This window comes from Fulmarus glacialis, unplaced genomic scaffold, assembly GCF_000690835.1.
Source record: "Fulmarus glacialis isolate BGI_N327 unplaced genomic scaffold, ASM69083v1 scaffold15132, whole genome shotgun sequence".
Lineage (NCBI taxonomy): Eukaryota > Metazoa > Chordata > Aves > Procellariiformes > Procellariidae > Fulmarus > Fulmarus glacialis.
Window position 1 is genome coordinate 19,539 of NW_009198565.1, and position 20,337 is coordinate 39,875.

Consider the following 20,337-nt stretch of genomic DNA (forward strand, 5'->3'; position numbering starts at 1 on the left):
TTCCGATCTCACCCTTCTCCTCCCCTCTAGCCACCATTACTTCCTCCACGTGGTCACGGTTCCCCCGTCCATGTTGGGAAACACTTGCTCCCCTCTCCAGGTGGACTTTGACAGAGAGTTCATATTCTCGTTGAGCTGGACGACAACTGAGAGTCACAAGTGACTGCTTCTCAGTGTCCTATTAATCAGAGTCATGCAAAGAGGGGAGGAGAATCCTTCATTTCCCCAACGGCAGCTACCCACAGAGCACAGCACAGTTACTTGGTCTCGCTAGAGATTTTACTTGCATGTTTTTTCCACACAGCTGAAAAACACCAGGGCAGCAGGTAAAATGGGAGTCATGGCCCCCAAGAAAGACATAATCTGCTACAGATGCATGGCGCTGGATCCCTCACTGCATTGCTTTGTCAGGTTTGAGGGCCACGCTCCAAAGGCAGATGGGGGCTGAAACGTGCATCTTGTACTAAATTATTTAGATGCCTAAATGCTTTTTTTGAACTATTCTTGGACAGGTTCCAAGGACTCCTGTGACCATGAAGATTCATTTATCCTCTAGGCATTAGGTAGTTCAACTTAAGTTGTTAAGGTGTGTTCCTTAACTTCCACAACTTAAGTGTTAAGGTGTGTATTTATTGCCATGAGTAGGTGAGCCAGAGCAACACATTACAGTTAAACTGTTGCCAAGTTTCTGTGCTAGTACAAAATCTGTCTATTTTTGTATGTGTTGCACTTTAGAAACTTTAGAAACTCTGAATTGGCTTGACTTTCCAGGGGTTCATAAACCTGTGAAATGTCTTTCTGGTCCTGTAGGCATAATCACTTGGGCAAGACATAAGCATGAGCTGATGCTTCAACAGCTTTCACTTGTTGTAACAGCTCATGGGATTTAAAGGATGGTTTTCTACAGAGAAATGAGCTCAAACTAAAATCCACAGCTCAAGAACTACACTTGGCAGAAGTTCAAAGATAATGTGTTGTTCCTGTACCACTGCACGCAATTTTGGATCAACCATGCATCCAATGCCACAAGGCTGTTTGTGTTTCCTTTCTATGCTCTTAGCACTGAGGGCAGCAAAGGAGAGAATTCTCTCTCCAGCCATACAAGCCCTGGCAGGTGTGGCTGACTGGTGTTGCTGGCTGCTATCATCCATCAAGTGGCAACAAAGGGAAATGCAAGTGTAAGATGTATTTCAGTGTCTGAAATAGCCACTGCAAGCTGCATGGGGCCAAGGAAGGATGTACAGGGCAGGACAGACCCAGGCTGGGGTCTTGGAGCACTGGGAAGGATACACAAAGAAACCATGCTAGCACTGTGACTGCAAAAGCAGATATTGGCCAACAGCGAACCCCAAAATAACAAGTGACTGTCTGCTCTTAGATGGAGAGGATAATTTAGTCCAGCCTCTAGTCCAAGTTTTCCTTTTGGCTGCCTGCTTTCACAGAGCATTTCGGTGCACATGGGCACCAAAGTCTCTGCAATGATCCCTTCTTGCTGACTTTTGCTGATGCCTAGCAGTTTTTGACTCTGAAACCTCTAGATCAGCAATGACTCCCATCCCTGTACCCTTCACAAAGGATCTGTCTAGTTTACCCCCTTTCTGGAAGCATCCGGGGAGGATATGGCCAGGCTTGTGGGCAGAAACATTTCATTTTGGGCTTATTCTCCCCAGACATTGTTATCTCCAGGGCCAGCTTCTGGACTGCTCCACTGCTAGCAAGAATTGAGGCTGTGACATCTCCATCCTGAAGCAGATCTCTAAAATAGATAGCCTAGGATAGAATAGAATAGCCCATTTCAGTTGGAACAGATGGATCTGACAAATCTCCCCTCTGCACTTGGAGGAAAGCATGTGATGCCTAGCCTTGGTACACACTAGCAGGGAGACTCTGCCTTGGCAATGTCAGCTCAGTGTGGAATGTGGCAAGCATCTCTGAGCAGGGATGGGAATATTAATATTTTGCACAGTTGCAGTGCTTTATATCCCCCCACTTCTCCAGCCGTGTATGTTAGGATGTCTGATGATGTCTGATGACCATCTGCCTCACGCCCCTAGGCTGAGATATCAGAAGCAGTATGGTCATTGCCTCCCTAAGCAGCCATGGCCCCAGGCAGCCCCTCTAACCCTTCAGACTACACTCACAGGAGTGTCACAGGAAGGTGTCCACTGTGGCCAGGAAGGGTGGGTGAAGCGGTTGAACCAAGGGGTCTGGAGCTCCAGCTGGCTTGGGGAGTCCTCAGTCTCCTGCTCCCCTCTGAGCTGTCCCAGCTCCTGTCAGTCCTGCTCCTCCTACCCAGGCAGCTCTGGGAACGTGTGTCCAGCCAGACCAGACTGGGGACTGTGGGGTAAGCACTGGGGTAGGAGTGGGGATGTCAGGCAGATGTCCTCTGTAAAGACACTGCCAGTCTTGATCAGAGGAGGATGGTGCATGCCATTGCCCCGAGGTATCGGAAGCCATCTCTGCTCCATTTACAGGACTCAAGCGCCTGAGTTCCCCGGGGTGGCTGTCCTCTTACCATCAGTGCTCCAGTTTTGGACTCAGTTTATAACCAGATGTTAGGCCGAATTTCTGTTGTAAAGGTAAAAACCACTGGTACCGAAGCGCCTTGGGCCGCGACCTCGCTGTGGGCTTTGTGCAGGCAGAACGAGCGCCTTGCTCACCGCAGCGGGGGCAGAGTTCAGGGTTGCCAGCCTGAGCTGCCCCCGAAGAGGGTGTCCCCGCTTAGCCCTCTGCAAGCTGCCTACCTCCCCTCACTGCCCACCTCCACACCTGCCTTGTCTGCTCGCTATGCCAGCCTGGCTTGCCCTGGTCTGTCTCCTGCTTCGCCCGGCTACCAACCGGCTGCCTCCAGCTTAGGTTGTGAGCTCTTCCAGAAGCGCTAGGGCCTCTAGGGACAGAAAACAGGGAGAGTGGGCATAGTGTCGCTGTATGCCAGGGGAAAACCTCCCGCTCCCTCCCCATCACGAGTTAAAGAGCTGCCTCCTTCCCTGGAAAGGGCCCACTGACCAAGGACAGAGCTTCTCCACAGCCCTTGGAGAGCAAGGAGGTGTTAGACCTGTCTGGGGAGAACACCAGCCCCACGAGCATGTAGGGGAGGAGGACTTGCTCAAAAACGGACGTGTTCTTGATTGCTCAGCTGCTTTGGGGATTGATAATCTGGCTGCTGTTATTGCAAACCTTCTTGGCATGTTTCAGGCTGTCCTCTCCTTCTACAGACTGACAGGCTGCAAACTGCCAGGGAGCCTGGAAAAACTCTAAATCTAAAAAGGGGCACATTGACTGCCCAAGACAAACACCTCCTACCCTGTACTGAGGCTGCAGCAGGGGCCGAACCTCCCCCTATGTCTCCCAGCCATGACAGGAGGAGGAGAAAGAGGACAGCACCTTACAGGATGGGTTACACCCAGCCTTCATGCCACTCTGAACCATGGGTGACCCTCGGGGACACAGCCACCTGCATCTGGGAGGAGGGACTGAACCCACCGTGTTTGTGGTTCCTTTAGTTGCAGGCATTAGCCTCTGAGTTGAAGGCGGGTTTCACAGAAGCGATGCAGGAACTATCACGAATCCAGCATGGCGAGTACGCCCTGGAGGAGAAGGTCAAGAGCTGCCGCTGTGCCATGGAAGAGAAAGTGGCCGAGATGAAGAATTCCCTCAACACGTTCAAGGTAGGAGTGTGACCTGCGGGGGGGCTGCATACCTACGACATTAGCTCAAGTGACATGGGGCAGCATTCCCCTGCCTCCATCCATCTTTCCTGCTTGCAAAGAAAATGAGCTGGCAATTGTTTCAGATGTATCTGGTGCACTTCCTTTGGCTTTGTGCCTCCCCCGACTACTCCAACCCAAAGGTAGCCCATGCCCTGGCCACTTTAGCCTTCTCAACAGGCCATGAGGCAGTGCTGCGAGCTACTCTGGGCACAAGCAACCCTTGTGCTGGGCTACACATGCAACGGGCATATGGCCTGCTCACAGGCTGCTGCTGGGCCACTGTGCCATACCTCTCCCTGGGTCAGGCCTTCTGCATTTCCTGCAGGAACCAAAGCTGCTGGGGAGCAGGGAATTAACACAAAACCCTAAAGCCTTTTGAAGTTGCATTCCCACATGGCTGGGAGGAAGTGCTGCCTGGTTTGATCTGGCCCAAGAGGATAAAGACAAAGGACTGGAGGGAGAGCCTAGCAAGAAGGCTTGATGTACACTTTAAACCAGCCAGCGTCTCTGTGCAGAAACTGGATGACTGCCTGTGAGGAGGCAGGCAGAGGAATTGTTTTATTGTTTTTATAGTAAATTTTCCCCGTGGGGTTTTGCTAAGTCAATAATACCTTGTGAAGTTAAAGAGGGCTACTTACTGGAAAAGCCCATTACTGACCCTCTAACAGGGAGAGATAGATGACACCAGGCAAAAGGAGCTCTGTGGTCCCAGATGAGCAAGGGAGACAACAAGAAGTATAAGGGCACATGGCAGAGGTCTCAAAGCAACCAGAGGTAGGGTTATCCAGGATATTGTTATGGGGGAAAAAGGGGTTTTAAAATCCAGATACAAGGAATTATGCAAGCAACAAGAGGGGCAAAGGCTGCTTACCCTCTACCTCATGCCTATGTTGACTGTCCAAACACTGAGCTCCCAGTGAAGCCACCTTCTTGCTTGGGGAAAATCCCTCTCCTTTGATTTACAAGAAACTCCTGAGTCAGTCTCCTCCATCCTGCTGGTCACATTGATGAAATCTGCAGGAACTTCATGCATCAGAGAGCTCTACATCCAAGTAAGGCTTGGTTGAAACTGCCTGAGGGAGGACATGCTGACAGGGAGGTTACAGAGGGCCTCATTTCCATAGGAAACCAGGCTAAAAGGCAGCTCCAAAGTCTGACTGGCAAAAGCTTATACATGTGAGTGATCACACTGGGATGTGAATCAAGTACAACATGTGAATACACATGCTGCAGAACTGCAAAGGGAAACATGCTTCCTCAGGCCCACTTCCAAATGCCATTAAAGGCAGGAGTCCTCCCAGTGCTTTCAGCTGGTGGTGGATGAAGCCCTATGTCTCCATCTCCCACCAGTGCCTTAACCATGTGACATCACGCTGGCTTGGGTGAGTTGCCTGTAGTTGAATTAAGGATTACCATGCTGTGCCTGGCATGTATTACACACACTAGACTTGGAAAGGAAGACTGTCTAATCACAGAGCCACTCTCTGCAGCACCCTGAAGCATTTCTAGTGCACACCAGCCAGCATTCAAAGCTGTGCTATGTAAGGCTGATGGGCACCCTGGGAATGCTGTGCTTTTGCCTGTTTCTCAGGAGGAGCTGAGCGATGCAAAGTCAATGATTGAAGAAATCAGTGCCAAGCAGGAGGAAATGCAACAGAAAATTGAGCAGCTGCAGCAAGAGAAGCGGCGGGAATCACGGAAAGTGAAAGCTAAGTAAGGACCTGAACTCTAGGGCTCCAGAAGTGCTAATTAGCAGTGGTGTCCGTTTTGTTCATTTCCTTATAGCTTAATTTCTTAATCTTTCCCTGGCTGGACATGAGTATCAACCCTGATTATTACTGGAAACTCTAGCCTTCAGTTCACCCCAGGCTTTTAGACACATACCCCATAGAGCAAACACAGCAGAAAAACACCAACACCTCACTGGAATTCCAACAGCAAAATAGCCCCAGCAACTCTCAGGGAAATCAGGGCCTGGTGAAACACACAGACCTGCTAGAGACATGGTGGGGCAGGAATATTGTTGAAAGTCAGTAGCCTTCACTATTACAAGCTATTCCTGCTAAACCACCCCCATCCAGACAACAGCACTGCAGTTTCCCCTTCCAAGCGTGCAGGACTCAGTGGGCTCCTGATGGTGCAGTCATGCTCTGCTTTCCTGTCACCAGCCTTTTCTTTTCTGAGCAGGGTCGTGCAGAAGCATGTTTGCACACAGCTGGGCCACACTGTTGCTGCGATGAAGCAGACAGCTTGTCCACCTTGGCCCTGATTAGCCTCCTTCTGAAAACAGAGTTTTGATGATGGGTGTATAGCTGCCTTGAAGCAAACGCTTTGCAAATCTAGGCTAGCCCCTTAGCTAATTAAGCCATTTAATTAGATGAAATTTAATTAGATGAATATGCAAAAGAACAGATCTGAAATAACCTTCTCCTATAGCCAATGGAAGTTACTTCCAGAACATTGTTCATGAACTGCATCAAAGCCAACTCCATCAAAGCCAACTCCTTTCCTGGTCTCTGCTGGAGCTGTCCTACTTCTGACTCTATGTTTGTACTTATACTGGTGTCTGCCACAACTGTAGTGTAGGAGCTTCACCTATCGCATTTGTACTTTCCAACTGTCTCATTCTTTGTATTTGTACAGAAGAGCACAGAAGGATGATCATGGGTCACAGACAGTGCCTACACCTCTCCAGGGCAGCCCATTTCGATCCATCAACCTCCCAGAACCTGTGCTGATCAATGAAGATTTTACAAGTCTTTTACACAACATGACTTACGAAAAAGGTAGGAAATAGAGTAGGCAAATTCAGTGCCTTCATCAGGAAAAAAATCCAGAAAAAGGTCACTAGGGTAAGAGGACACCAAGTTTTCCTCAGGTGCCAGCAGCACAAAAAGAGAATGGAGGTGCTCCCCTCAGCAGCAGCGCTCCTGGGTCTGTGCATGCACATCTGCACAGTGTCTCAGGATAGCAACCTTGGTGCTAGCCTGGATTCAGGAGATGGTGCTTTGTGAACACTGTCCCAAAAGCCATTGCTTGCCTCCTCCAAGGAAAGGGAAGCAGGCTGGATCTTCTTCCATGTAATGCTAGTGGCACAGACACAGAGCTAAGAAGGAGCCCCTGATAAAAATACTACAACCTGTGGATTTGTTTCTGTGTAAGGGAGCAGGGCACAGAAGGGAGGATCACGGGGATTGGGCTGACAGAGAACACCTGGTGTCATTAAGGGGCCATACCAGTGGTTGATTTGACAAGGGGACATGAGAGCTCGTACATATACACACTAGGCTACTGGTATCACTGCTCCTTGCATATACAGACTGCTAGGAGAATCACTGCCCCTTGTTAGCTGTGGAAGCTGCTAACCCATGGTGCTAGGGTTACACCTTGACCAGGAAAACACAGTCAACTGCCAAACACTTGTGAAGGTTGGAATCAAAGAAAAGGTGATGGACCAGAGCCTTTTTTTCCTATAATTAACTTTGGGGATCTAAACTGGTCTATCACTCTCTTGCTGTTCAGATAGGAAGACACTAAAAACATATACATTTAAAATGTCAACAAAGGTAGAGATTACATTAAAACCACGTGCTGTTTTCTACTCTGTTCTGCTTGGAATCTGGCCAGTCATGGCCCCCTTTTGCCCTACTCTGAGGCGCTATGTTAGCCCTCTCCCTCACATCCCTCTTGCACATCCACTTCTCTCACCCACTTCTCCCACTGCCCCTTTCTTTCCAGTTGTCTCACCCCTCCACTCTTCAATAAGCTCCTTTCCACCCAGAATGGCAGCTGTGTCTCTGTGTCAGGCCTCCATCCTCTTGTTCTGCCTGCTGGGTGCCTTCTACCCAACGTGCACCTACTAAGCAAGGACAAGCCCAGAACTGCTCACATTCCTCTGCAGTCATACAGTACCAAGCACAACAGGGACCCCACATTAGCTTGCCAGCAGGTGCTACTGAAACAAAGACCGCAACAAGAGCCACTTAGTGGAGGATCTAACAGGGGTGTTTCCATAGTAAAAATGAAAGACTGGAGGATCTAACCATACTGACTGGGCTTGGCAGAACAAAGCCTGCTCTACAGCTGTCTTCTCTTGTAAAGTTTCCCTTTGTTCTTCAACAGTGTCTGACACCAGGATCATGCCAATGGGAGAAGGAAGTGTGAAAGTCGTAGCAGGTCCAGGTAGGAAAAATATCGAACTGTCAAAAAACAGTAGGACATTGATTCAATTAGAGTGCTTGCTTTACTGCACTGAAGAAACGCTTTCAGGGAACGCATTTCACAGGAATGTCTTTCACTTTGCCATGTACCTCCATTTTCACACTTGCAGTTGAGATATGAGGGCAAACCTGTGTCCCTGAAGTGCCAAATACCTGACAAAAAATGCAAAGGATTGATATTTGGCAGGGAAAGCCTTTCTGCTGCTGCTTTCGGAGGTTCTAAGTGCCTTTGCAGAAAAGAAGAATTGAGGCTTACTGATATGGCAAAGAATAATGAGAGTGCCATTTTGCTGCTTGGGGAGAGATGGTCTTTGCAGTGACTACACACCAGTAGAACTGGTGAGCTGTTTATTCGCCCACCAGCTTCCAGATTCCAGACATGCCTGAATAGTAACAGAGAAGTTTTTCTGGCAAAAATAAAAATTGGTCAGAAGTAAGAGAAGGGTATAGTAAGGGGACACTAAGGATCCTGGCCAGCAGAAGGACACATGAGAAAAACCATTAGATATTTGCACTGTTCACTACAAGCACTCACTGTTCTGGATGGCTCTTTTGCTTGAATCCACTTGAAAAAAAGAGAGAACAAAAGCTATGGAAAATGATCCATTGCAACCCAAATTCAAAGTGTTTGCATTAAAGCAATTCCAGCCCAATGGCTCCAACACACCTACACCCTCCCCTACCTTTTCTGTGATTTAATAGCCTCAGACTATCAGTCCTGCTGCTGCTGTATAATCACATCACAGTAACAAAAATGTTAAGAGCCATGACAGTTTACATCCATTAAGAATGGCATTTAAATCCAAATTATAATACTTTCTGTTTCAATACCTGCCAATAAGTGTCATGTTACCAAGTCCTGAAGTGTCCCAAAACCCTGAAGTGCAACCATATTTGGAATATATGGGTTTTTTTTTCTAACATGTGTCTAATTTTGGACCTTATCTGGCCTGAAATAAATGCTGGAAGAGTGCAAACCTTGTTCTGCCAAAGTGCTCGCCAACTGCACTTCCATTTGTAAATTAATGCTACAAGGCTACAGCCCTTGTGAAGCACAAAGAATACTTCAAACTCTCCTTCCAGTACTTCAAATGGATGATAATGCAGGTTAGCTGCCTGCTGTAGCATAACCCATCAACTGAGATGTCAAGATCCATACAGCTGTTTGTCATTGCAGGAGCAACCATAGAGACAGACGACAGCCTCAAGCCCTCCTTGACAACAGAGGGGCAGTCTAAAGTGCATCTGCCGTCAACAGTGTGGAAGCAGCCCAAGGACACCAAGGAATGGGGAGATGAATACATTTCCAAAGAGCAACCAGAGAGAGGGAAAGACATGGGTCAAAGCAGATACAGCTCAGCAGACAACATTATATGTGAACCCTCTTTGGCTGGTAAGGACAGAGTGTAAAACTCTAGCCAGAGAGGCTCAAAGCTGCATTCACACCTGGTGTGAGCTGGTTGGTAATCAGTTTCTACAGAGAGACACACAATCCAGTTTCTCCTGCTAGGGGGGGATGTCTCAGGGCCTCAGTCTCCAAGACTCCTGGGCTTTGTATTTGCTGGTCTGTGCCATTGACAGAATCGCTCTGCACCCAGGACACCCATTCTCCTTTCCAAGACCTGGCAGGTTCAGAGTACTGATGGGATTGTGACAGTGTAGTTGCTTAAGCAGGTGAAAAGCAGGAAACTGGATGCGAATCTCTGGTATGAGTTGTTTTGCCTTTGATTGCTTGTTTTGTTATTCTTAGAAAAAAAATGGTATTCATAGGGGAAAACACATTTGCTTTGGAGCTTTCTTAGCAAACTGCAGCTACAGTCATGTCTGGGGCATGCTGTAGCATCAGGCTACAATTTTCTATTTTGCGGAAAGTAGACACACGAAGACAAGACATTGGTGTCACTTTTCGACAGTTTCTCCTTTCATGATTTAATGTCAGATCACCAGTCTAACATGAGGTTGTCCTTGAGATCAATATTTCCTTATTTTTAAACTTAACCATTATCTTCTGGAAGCCAAAAGGCAGAACATCGCTTTGGAGCTGCTGGAGTCAGAAAGGAAATACGTCATCAACCTTTCTCTAATCCTGAAGATCAAGGCCACATTGCAAGGGCCAGATGTGAAAAGGAGCACCAAAGAGAGAAGGTATTTGATTTAGTACGCTCTCTCTTTTGGGGAGTTTTCTTCAGTCAATATTCTTTCTGCATCATCCTCTCTCACGCTTTTCTTTCATCCACACAGAGATCTTTGAATACTTAGAGCTTTTTTCTAGTTGAAAATTGGAGGCACTGGAAGGTTTTTACAGTGATTAAAGACTTTCCTGCCTGTCCTTGCATCTTGTCCACTTTGCATCCCAAATCATTTCACTACTACTTCATTTCAGTCTCCTTCTGAGTCCCATTAGTCTCCTATTCTTGTTTCGCATGCCTCCTGCCTGGGTGGGAATGAAGCTTTGTGTGTTCACTGCCTGCTTCTCCCAGTTCACAGCTCCAGCTCTAAAAGCTGCTGTGGGCATAAGCCCCTGGCTAGTGGCTGCCATCCATCAGGTATCAATATATACAGACATATACACGTATTTACACACAGATATAAGACCAGTGGGACTGACCCAGCTTAGCAGTTAAACCCAGCTCTTTGCAAAGGCCATTCCCTGTGGCAGCTGTTAGTTCCCAGGATGGGATAGCTGCTACAGCTCTCCCCATTCACTCAGCTTCAGCCTGGGAGTTCCCAGCCCCTAAGCACATTTGGGGAGCCCAGTCCGTGCTAGCTCTCTCTTTTTTGGCTCTTTCCACTGTCCCTAGGAGTCCCACATCCATGGAGTCATTTTACAAAAGTCCACTGTGGGACATGTGGTACATGGGTTGATGTGGACTCATTAAAGCAGTTACATGACACACACAGTTCAAACTGAAGTATGATGGTCCAAAGTGAGTTTTTATTTTTACTCTTTTTCCCTAGGACCTTTCCATCTGGCAAAATATTTCGATATTTGATATCTTCATTCTGATTCTGGATGAAATCAGCATGAAATCACAGAAAGGCAGTAGCACGTTTTGACCAGCTCTGCATCAAAGGGTTGTTAAAGGGCCTGACAAATGAGACAACATACAAAGCCGGGGAGCTCTCCTCCAAGCATTCTATGGGGTGGCTCAAGACCATGGTCCTGCTTCATTAGCCACAGCAGCATTGCCTTGGGCTTTTTAGTTCAGCAAATTCTGGTCAGCTACACAATGCACTGGAGAGTCAGCCTAAGAAACCTTCAAAACACTAATAACAGCCTACTGGAGAGGGTACCTGCATGTACATAACAGCTAAAACAGGGCCTCCTGGTGCAGCCAGGACTCCAATAAAAGTAGTTAATAATACCTGTGTTTAAAGTAAGCCTGTGCTGACCACCCACGAATGCACACTTCAGCAGCACATACTTAGGGCTGAGCTTCTGCTCTGTGTAACCAGTCTGATATCGTCTCTCTTCAGTTTCTTCCCCAACTCTTTGCGGTACCTGGTCCAGCAGCATGTCGATTTACTTCACGCTCTACAGGAGCGAGTCCTGAGCTGGCCACGACAAGGGATCCTAGGAGACATCTTCCTGAAGTTAACAAATGATGAGGTGTGTTACAGACCTCCCTGGACTCTTCTGCTATGATTCATGGTGTTGTGCTGATGGCCCACAGGTCAGCCGAGATGCTTTGCAACAGAGGGGCTGTGCTGTGAAGCTGTGCCTAGTGTAAGGCCTTTCAGCCAGCCTCCTTTGAACAGAGTCCCGGTGTATGGTAGCTCCTTTGTTATAGTACTTGGTTGGTCAGGGAGCCCACATGCCAGACCCACCTGGGGGCATGCAGCCACATAGCATGGCCCTATAATAAATGCACGAGACCTAGACTTGGTTGCAGGAGCCACACATGAGCCTTGACAGCTTGGATGTCTATTCACAGTGAGGGTGTGAAAAGAGCGTGTTTCTCATGCCCTCCTTCCCCAATACACTGTGCTCAGAGTTATGACAAGCCAGTGGGCAGGCCCCTTATCCTATATGGTTTGTAGCCCCAAGTAAAACAGCACCTCCTTCTCAGGGCGAAGGACCCCCGGCGAGCAGTGGGACCTCTCCTGCAAGGATGTGTAAAAACTCATCTGATGCTTTATAAATTTTAAGAGTCTTAAATAAGAAAAGCTTCTTCCTCCCCAGCCTCTCTACCCCTCCCATCTGCTATAAAGCTTTATACACTGAGCTCAACAGCTGAACACATTTTATTAAACGGCCTTTCTTGAGAAGTCCCAAGCCCCGAAAGCTTCATACAGTTAGCAGCTCTGCTGCACTGATAAGCTCCCAGGATTGATGGTGGGGAATGAACAGTTTCTTGTTCTGGCTGATTTTATGACCAAAAATCTCTCTTAAGTTTCTTTGTTCTTTTCTTTTTTCCTTTTGTAAGAATAATTTTCTGGACTACTATGTTGCTTACCTGAGGGACCTGCCAGAATGCATCTCTTTGATCCACGTGGTGATCCTGAAGGAGGTAAACTTCCTGCCTGCTTCACAGACACGTAATGGCAACATGCAAGCCTGTATCTCTTTCCTGTTATGCCTGCCCACGATAGGACTCTTCTGCCAATCCACTTGTTCTGTTACCAAATGCCAGTTTCCCAAATGTTGCCATGGCTGACGTGCACCTACAAAAGGCAGCTTTAACGTATTCATTACTGTGTGTGATCAAAGCTATATTTCTGCTGTGACATGAAATAATATCTCAGATCAAATCTCCCAGAAAGCTTGTCTATGCACATGCTATCCAGACCTGTCCCAGGCAAATGGAAAAGGTAGGACTCATCCAAACAGGGAGACCGAAAGTGAGGCTGTATGTGCTTTAGAGAGAAAACAGTCTCTACTGTTCAGCTTCAAGTATTTGGTCTCACACCCTTGATTCTTGGTTTAAACTAGGAAAGTTAAATATAAAGGTAGTTTTAAATTGCAATAACTAAACCACAGCAGTTCACTTCCAAGACATCTTAATTTAGAAGTCAATCTCATTTTGTTCAATTCATTTGGGCCTAAACTAAGAACTTCATTCTGAACAACAGCGACTACCTGGGATTTCAATGAAGCTTAACTAGTGCACTTTAAACATACACCCCTACTTAATTAGGCTGAGTATCCCTCGTAGATAATCCCCAACCTAAGGAATTTCATCCTTAGGACTAGTATTGCTGGTGGAAGGAGTTGCAAATATCCCTTCCAGAAGCAAGATGAAGACCCGGTGTATTGTCACCCACAACTGCCACTTGACTGGTGTGCTCCTGTGAACTGTTATAACTACTTACAGCATAACTACTCATTAAGCCCCAGAATCATTTGGAAGCAGACATGTTTTATGGGTGGGAGAGACTCTGAAGTCACTTTCTCTATTTCAGGTAGAAGAAGAAATCAAGTCTGATCTCTACATTCTGTTCTTCCATATAGTCCAGCGAATCCCTGAATACCTTATTCATCTACAGGTAGGGCCCCAGGATGGAAACTGTCTTGTTGAACTCTTACCACAACATGCGACTTTTAACTCAGAGCTGGTATTCAGGCCTGTATGCTACAGGACTTCTGGCTAACCCAGTGGGCTCTCTGAAAAAAACCTTTGAAAGGGAAAGTCAGCTGAGAATGGCTTAATTTTCATCATTTTCACCTGAAGCTTGCTTCTATCTGCCAGTTTCTCCATTTGGCTTGACAGAACCAATTTGTGTCCCCTGGGAAGCCAAAAGCTCTGCTGCCTGCTGCTCTGGGAGAACAGGAGGCCAGAGATGGGGCACATCTACTGTGAGCTCCGACCTAACTCCTGTAACAGAGCTGTCCTCTTTGCTGAGTGGTCCACATGCCTGTTAGCTGAGAGACTGAGAGGCTCCGAGGGCCCAACAACCTTTCCTACACAGAGCTTGCTGATAAAAAGAGTTCTGGTTCACAGGAAGGTTATCTGAATTGTACTAAAACATTTCAGACAAGGCAAATGACACAGAAAGCAAGCCCTACAAGAACAAGAGATCAGTTTATTTATCCAATGCTAAACTCAACCAGTGCATCACCCACACAGTGCATCCCACGACTACATTTACAGTGGTTACTTGTGTATTTGCACTGGAGCAGTAGGAGGCAGGCCTTGTCCAAGTCCCTCAGACACTGGTGCTGCGTAGAAGAGCTCCCACCATGCTCCCACAGGGCAGTGCCATGGGCACTCCAGAACACTAATCCATGGTCCCAATAGCAGTTTCTCCCCAGAAAGGGTTAGGACACCCTCCAAACAGCCTGCTCTCCTCTGTGCCCCAGAATGTCCTGAAGTTCACGGAGCAAGAGCATCCTGACTATTACCTGCTGCTGGTGTGTGTGCAGCGCCTCCGCGTTTTCATCTCACACTATAGCCTCCTCTTCCAATGCAATGAAGACCTGCTTATACAGAAGAGGAAAAAGCTGAAGAAGTAAGCACAGTATCAGCTCATTCTCTCTATCACCAGGGAAAGGGAGGTGTGGGACCTAAATAGGGGGTTTAGGTCCAGGCAAGATCAACAGGCACATTGCTCTGTTGAAATAAAAATAAGCCCTTTGCATATGAATGCTGGAGAAGGCCCACTATTGGCATTTGTCCTCTAAACTGAGGTCACATTTAGGGTGGGCCCTTCTGTCTAATTCTGAGAGTGAAAGGAAAATCAGTTTAATCCTTCTAAACACAGCAGCCACGTGTTTCATGGGAACATTTGATTCCTTAAGCTGATGGCAAAGTCACTCCCCAGTGGGAGAATACATGGGGACTTAGTTGCTTTGGCAGCTCAGGGCCCTGGTGAACTTCCAAGACTGTTGTCTGAAGCCCTCATAGGCTAAGACTGAGAAAGAAAAAAGAAAGTGTTATCTTATTTTACTGGGGGAGTGGGGTGGGAGAAACAAAAGCCTCCTATAACCTGTTTGAGATGAACTGTGACAGAAATGACCCTGAATGTAGATTCTCAAGTTGTGGTTCAGAAGAGATCCTTGAAATCAAGACTTCTTACTAAAATCAAAATCCAGTTGCCTTTGCTCCTTGTGATGATTCACTGGGGGAGTGCAACAAGATCAAACTTCAAGGGAAGCTTCCAAATATGGAGGGTGGTAAAGGGCTGGAGCAGACTGCTGGGGAGGGACTGCTATCAGGAGAGGCATTAAGAACAGGACAGAAAGCAGGACGCCCTGCTGACTGGGACAGACTAGGTGGAACAGGTCCTTCCTTGGGGCGGGAGGAGGTGAATGGGAATATTAAGGTCCCTCCCAGCCCTGTTTTCTGTGATTCTACATGCTCGTGCTCATTCCCTGCCTTATTTCTTAGCACGACGATGGATTTCTCCTCCCTCAGGTCATCCCTGGTGAAGCTGTACAAAGGTCTCACATCCCAGTGTACGAGCCAAGAGGTTTCTCCAACACCCAGTGCGACATCTATCAGGGACAGCGGGATCCACTCTGAAGAGACAATACAGTCGTTCCCACCAGCACCTTCCTCTGGCACAACAACCCCGTAAGCCTATTGTCCTAGTAGAAGAATTTCAAAGTAGGCTGAAAACTCTCTCCTCACCCATACTATGCCAGGGACACTAGGCAGTTACAGACTGTCATTTCCAAGACTACTCCCTGTGTATGCATAGAGAGATGAAGGGCTGGCTCCTTCCTGCTATCCATTACCCTGTGGCTTACAAGCAGGAAACATTTCAGAGCCCTATCCAGGGCTGTGAATGCTCTGGCTAGCTGTCTTAACAGTGTACCAGGGAGGACATGTATTTGTGTAGGCCTGGCAGTGGTGTGCATAGCAACATTCCGCATTATTCACTGTCAACATTACAAGAGCTAGGAAACATGACCAAGGTCTCAGACTAGCAAAAAAAGTACTTTTCCACACAGCACGTCATTTAATGATGGGACTCGCTATCACAAGATGCAAGTACAAATGAGTTCAAAAAGACACAAGACTAATTCAAGAAAAACAGGGCTACTGGTAGCACCTGGCAATCTTTGGCCATTTCTAGCCTACTGATACATGCCAACTGAGATGATGATCAGAGAAGCACACTAGACTTGCCTTTTTTCTTATGTCAGCAATTCATAGCTGTTGTGCTTCCTTACATCATTTGACACTAACAAGAGTTTGGCTTATCATTCTGAGTCCCCCTCAAGTGGTAGTGTTATTAGATCAATCCCTAGCCTCCTTATCACCAGACTACCCAAGCCAATCTCCTTCCCCTCACAGACGCGATGCTCTAGGGCCCCATCTTGGTAGCCTCAGCTGGCGCCTCCCCAGTTTCCCCACATTCATCCTGAACTGAGGACCCAACATGGGTCCAGGTAGGGCCTCATCAGCTCTGAACAAAAGGGGGGAAAATAACTCCCCAGGCTCGGCAGACCATAGCCTCCAGACAAGGCAAACCCTGACTTAATACAGCTCAGGTCAGCATTTGCCTTGTCTGCTATGACAGCATGCTGTCAGCTCGTCTTTACCCTGGCATTGGCTATAACCCTAAGTTCATACCAGGGCTGCTGCTCAACCCAAATCTCCCAGCCTTGGTCTGATGCATGGGGTTATCTTGCCCCAGATGTAGAGTTCTGCACGTCTTGAACATCACAAGGTTTCTGTTTCCCCACTTCATTCATTATGTCCCCAGAAGATGACAGTGGGACTTTTCTAAGTAGTGTTCATTAAGGGCCCCACCCTGCACCTAATACCTCATATCCAATGCAGTACTCTCTGCTGACTTACCTGGAACATACGGAGGGTAGGAGCCCTCCAAGTACTCCTTACACACTTCTGGGGACAGAGTCACCCTACCTAAGAGAGGAACCTTGTCTACCTGAAAAGACAATCAGACAACAGGAAAGTAAGACACAGCCGCTACATTACAGAAAGAGAAGGAAAATAAAAATCCAAAATGCAGATGAACAGGTGAGAGATGGAGCAGTTGGCTTCTCATCTGTTTCTATTCATTTCATCGTGTAGAGTACAAAAGTCAGCCAAAGCTACTGGATAAGCAGTTCTACCCCCACAAGTTTGCTCCTGCTAACCCAGCCAGGCAATTTCTGTTAGTGGCAGCTCTGTTACTGTTCTCCAAGATATGAAAATACCTTTTGGCCTTAAAAGCAAGAGAATGGCGTTGGGGGAGTGAGGAGGGAGGAGGGCTTGTCATTGCTGTCTCTCAGTCATCCTTTAGTATTCCACTTCCTTCTGTTTTTCTGTTTTGTTTTGTTTCTTATTTTTAAGGCATTTGATGCCCCAGATGAAGAAACCCCAGCCAACCATGATGGAGAACATCCAGGCTGTAAAGCCCCCTGACTGGGAAATGGAAAGTAGAAAACATGAGAGGCCAGAGAACATCCTTGCATCCTCTCAGCTCACAGAGCAGGAACTCAAGGCTCTGACAGTCCCCTTACAATCCATCCCTGAAATGGAGTATGAAGCACCACCAGCTGATGCAGTGGTAAACACTGAAAGAGCCATCAGGACCTCTGTGGAGCTGCTGCAGGATGCGAGGAACTTTGCACCAAGCTACGAAGAGTTTGACTACCCTGGGGAGGTTTTCACCCTGCCAGGCCCCTATGAAGATGATGCTTTCCAAAACCTCGCTCTCTTTGAGAATTGCTCCCCAGCCTCTTCCGAGTCCAGCTTAGACATTTGCTTCCTTAGGCCTGTTAACTTCACATCAGAACCAGAGAGGACAGATCATGCCTTACAGCCATTGCCTAAGAGCTGCACTCCCGTGAGCAGCAGTACTTACAAGCGTGAGATGTTCCACAGCAAAGGCAAGCAGCTGAGCAGGTCTCTGAAGGAGCTGCCGAGGAGCGCTGAGGGCGTGAGCACCAGACTCTACAGCACACGGAGCAGCAGTGGGAGCCGGCTGCAGCAGAAACAGGAGAGGAATGTCCAGCCTCACATGATCTCAGCCTCATCTCGAAGCTCCCAAAGGAGCTACTTCCCCCCACAGAGAGGAGCGGGTGAAAAACAGAGCTTTTTGGAAGTAAGGAGGCTTAAATAGGAGGAGAAAAAAAAAAGGCACATGGTGGTGCAGAAGCAGCAGCAGCAGGAGAAAGATCTGAGATACAGTTAGGGCAGAACATGACAAAATAGCTTCCAAGTCCACACATTCAAAGTCCTCATCTGCATATACATGCCCAAGGGAGGGACAAGACAGCTCCTTTTCACACACATCTTCCCAGGGGGACAAGCATGGGCTTGAGGCACACAACTGGTTGAGTGACAGCTAGAAAACCCTTGAGACAAGCTAGCCTCTCGTGTCTCTAGCTGTCACTGAGCTTCCCCACAAGTAAATGTTGTATCTGATGAGGGTCATTAAGTAGGTGCAAAGCTGTTTGAAATTAGTGCTATAGGGTGGCACCCAGTTAAAAGGTGCCTTTCCACCTGCTGTGAGGAGTGCTGCTTTAAGAAAACCAATGGATTTAGTATCAGATCCTCAGCCGGTGTAAACCAGCACGACTCTGTAGAACTCAGCCCATTTACACCAGCAAGGATCTGGCCCATGGGTTTTGTTTCACCTGTGTTTGTTGCATGGATCGTAGACCCATGCTAAAGTGAAAACAGACAGAGCCCAGCAACCGTGTCCCTCAGACAACCACTGGCATGGCAGACGGCACTCTAGCCCTTCAGAGACACCAAGTTTTGCAGAAACAATGTTTCTGTAGTCTGCAGTGCCTGCTCAGAGTCAGCTTTGAGCTGTCACAGTCAGGAGGGAAGATGCCCTTCACACTTCCTGGGGAAGGGAGTGAGGGTGCTGTGAGGTGCTTAGCTAGTTTTCTCAATGCTGCCCAGAGAAACACTCTCCAGGGTGCCTTGTATGAGGCAAGATGCAGATGAGGCTGTAGATGCAGGTGATGATGGAAGGAATGTTCCAACAGCCTGACTGAAAAGGCAGAAAGGACACTTTGAAAGAAAAGAGAGAAAAAAGCCTAGTGAGTGAAGAAGGTGGTGGACAGCTGAGCAGGGGAGATGAGGCAGAGGGAGAAGAGCCACGGGGACACAGCCCCACCAGAAAAAGGAGCCCGTGAGCTCTTTGGCACTCACCTGCACAGAGCTGTGGCCCACAGCAGGGTGCAGATGTGGAGCTAGTCCAGAACTGCAGGACATATTCTCCCCCACAGAGCAAAGGAGACCACCATGGCAGCGGTGGGCAGAACTGGAGAAAAGGGACTTGTCCAGAGCCTTGCTGAAAGGAACTCGGCACTCTCCTGAAAGGGGGAAAGATCTTTTAGTGGCACATTTACTGCAAGGTGTGTGTGCTAATGAAGCCTTCTGCCCCACAGATATAAAACCAGACAGCAGCAGAGCCAACAGAAGAGTCTTTCACACCATATCAGCTCAGAAGCCTGAAGCCTCCTTGCCCTAGGGTAAACAGAGCTCATGAGCAAGGAGAGGGTGGGAAGTTCCTTCAACTCTCCATGCTGGCTTGCTCCCTCGTTGCCAAAAGGGGCTAGTAAGTTCCCCCTAAACAAAAAGCTTAGCAAGGAAGGCTCCAGTTCCCTCTAACAATGCTTATCCTTCCACTCCTCTGCCACTGTCTCAGCCTCAGAGCCAGCAACAAGCTCTCTGCAGAGGTACCAGTGCTGCCAAGGCCCAAGTGACCTGTTGTCTCCCAGCCTTGCCAGCACCTCCTCACCCACCAGGTCCCTCCTAGCGCAGAGAGAGAGAGAAGGGGACAAGGATGTGAGGTTGCAAATGCTGGTTAAATTGTCTTTTCCCTTTTAGGAGCTCCATGCAGAAGACAACACCAGGTTCTGCCAGAAGGATGACAATGAGCAAACATCCTTCAGCGACCACAACCCGCGGCACGAGCCCAAGGGGGGTTTCCGGAGCTCCTTCCGCAAGCTCTTCAAAAAGAAATAAGCAGCCCCAAGAAAGGCAGGCCACAGCCTAAGCGTGACAGTGCTTCCCCAGGTCCCTGAGGGTGGAGACAGACAGCAAGGCCCCAAGATCCTCCCTGACTAACACAGTAGGTGGAGGGGTGGGGGAGAGGAGACTGTCACAACTGCCTTACAAATGCATCCTGCTCTTCCTAGCACAGGGCAGGGCCAAGCTATGGGTTAAAGTGGAGCTCAGCCAGCAGGTCCAATAAGCACAGGAACTTGCTAGCTTTCACCCCTGCCTGACTTAATTTTTCTCGGAGTTTTGGAAAGCTTTGGCCAAATCCCACTATCTTCTCCTCCCCCTCATCCCCTAATGCTGCTTGATTTGCCATACATCTTTGCTCTTCCAAATTCAAGCCAGGTCTAATTTGGGCTCACCCACAACAGAGGGGTTACCTTTGCAGCCTTGGCATGCTGGCTAGAAGTCTGAAATTCCCCTCTTTCCTCCACTTTCCAAAGAAAAACCACCATCAAAGATGTCTTCCAGGATGCCAGTTTGCATTACCCT

The 20,337-nt window shown here is 48.0% G+C and overlaps 1 protein-coding gene across 1 annotated transcript; it reads left to right on the top strand.

Annotated features, from left to right (window-relative positions):
- The first annotated feature begins 2,552 nt into the window (after positions 1 to 2,552).
- Positions 2,553 to 19,817, top strand: ARHGEF33 (Rho guanine nucleotide exchange factor (GEF) 33). Its single transcript, XM_009572956.1, has 14 exons — positions 2,553 to 2,579; positions 3,504 to 3,668; positions 5,302 to 5,423; positions 6,354 to 6,496; positions 7,833 to 7,892; positions 9,108 to 9,323; positions 9,946 to 10,075; positions 11,408 to 11,540; positions 12,358 to 12,441; positions 13,334 to 13,417; positions 14,232 to 14,380; positions 15,286 to 15,444; positions 17,176 to 17,929; positions 19,672 to 19,817. The coding sequence occupies exons 1-14, from the start codon at positions 2,553 to 2,555 to the stop codon at positions 19,807 to 19,809; spliced, it is 2,364 nt and encodes a 787-aa protein (XP_009571251.1). The 3' UTR covers positions 19,810 to 19,817.
- Positions 19,818 to 20,337: the final 520 nt, after the last annotated feature.

Excerpts from the sequence above, each read along its gene's own strand:
- ARHGEF33 (XM_009572956.1), top strand. The coding sequence starts at position 2,553 with ATGTTAGGCCGAATTTCTGTTGTAAAG. Across the intron at positions 12,442-13,333 it reads ACGTGGTGATCCTGAAGGAG|GTAGAAGAAGAAATCAAGTC; the intron begins GTAAACTTCCTG and ends TCTCTATTTCAG. Across the intron at positions 17,930-19,671 it reads AAAAACAGAGCTTTTTGGAA|GAGCTCCATGCAGAAGACAA; the intron begins GTAAGGAGGCTT and ends TTTCCCTTTTAG.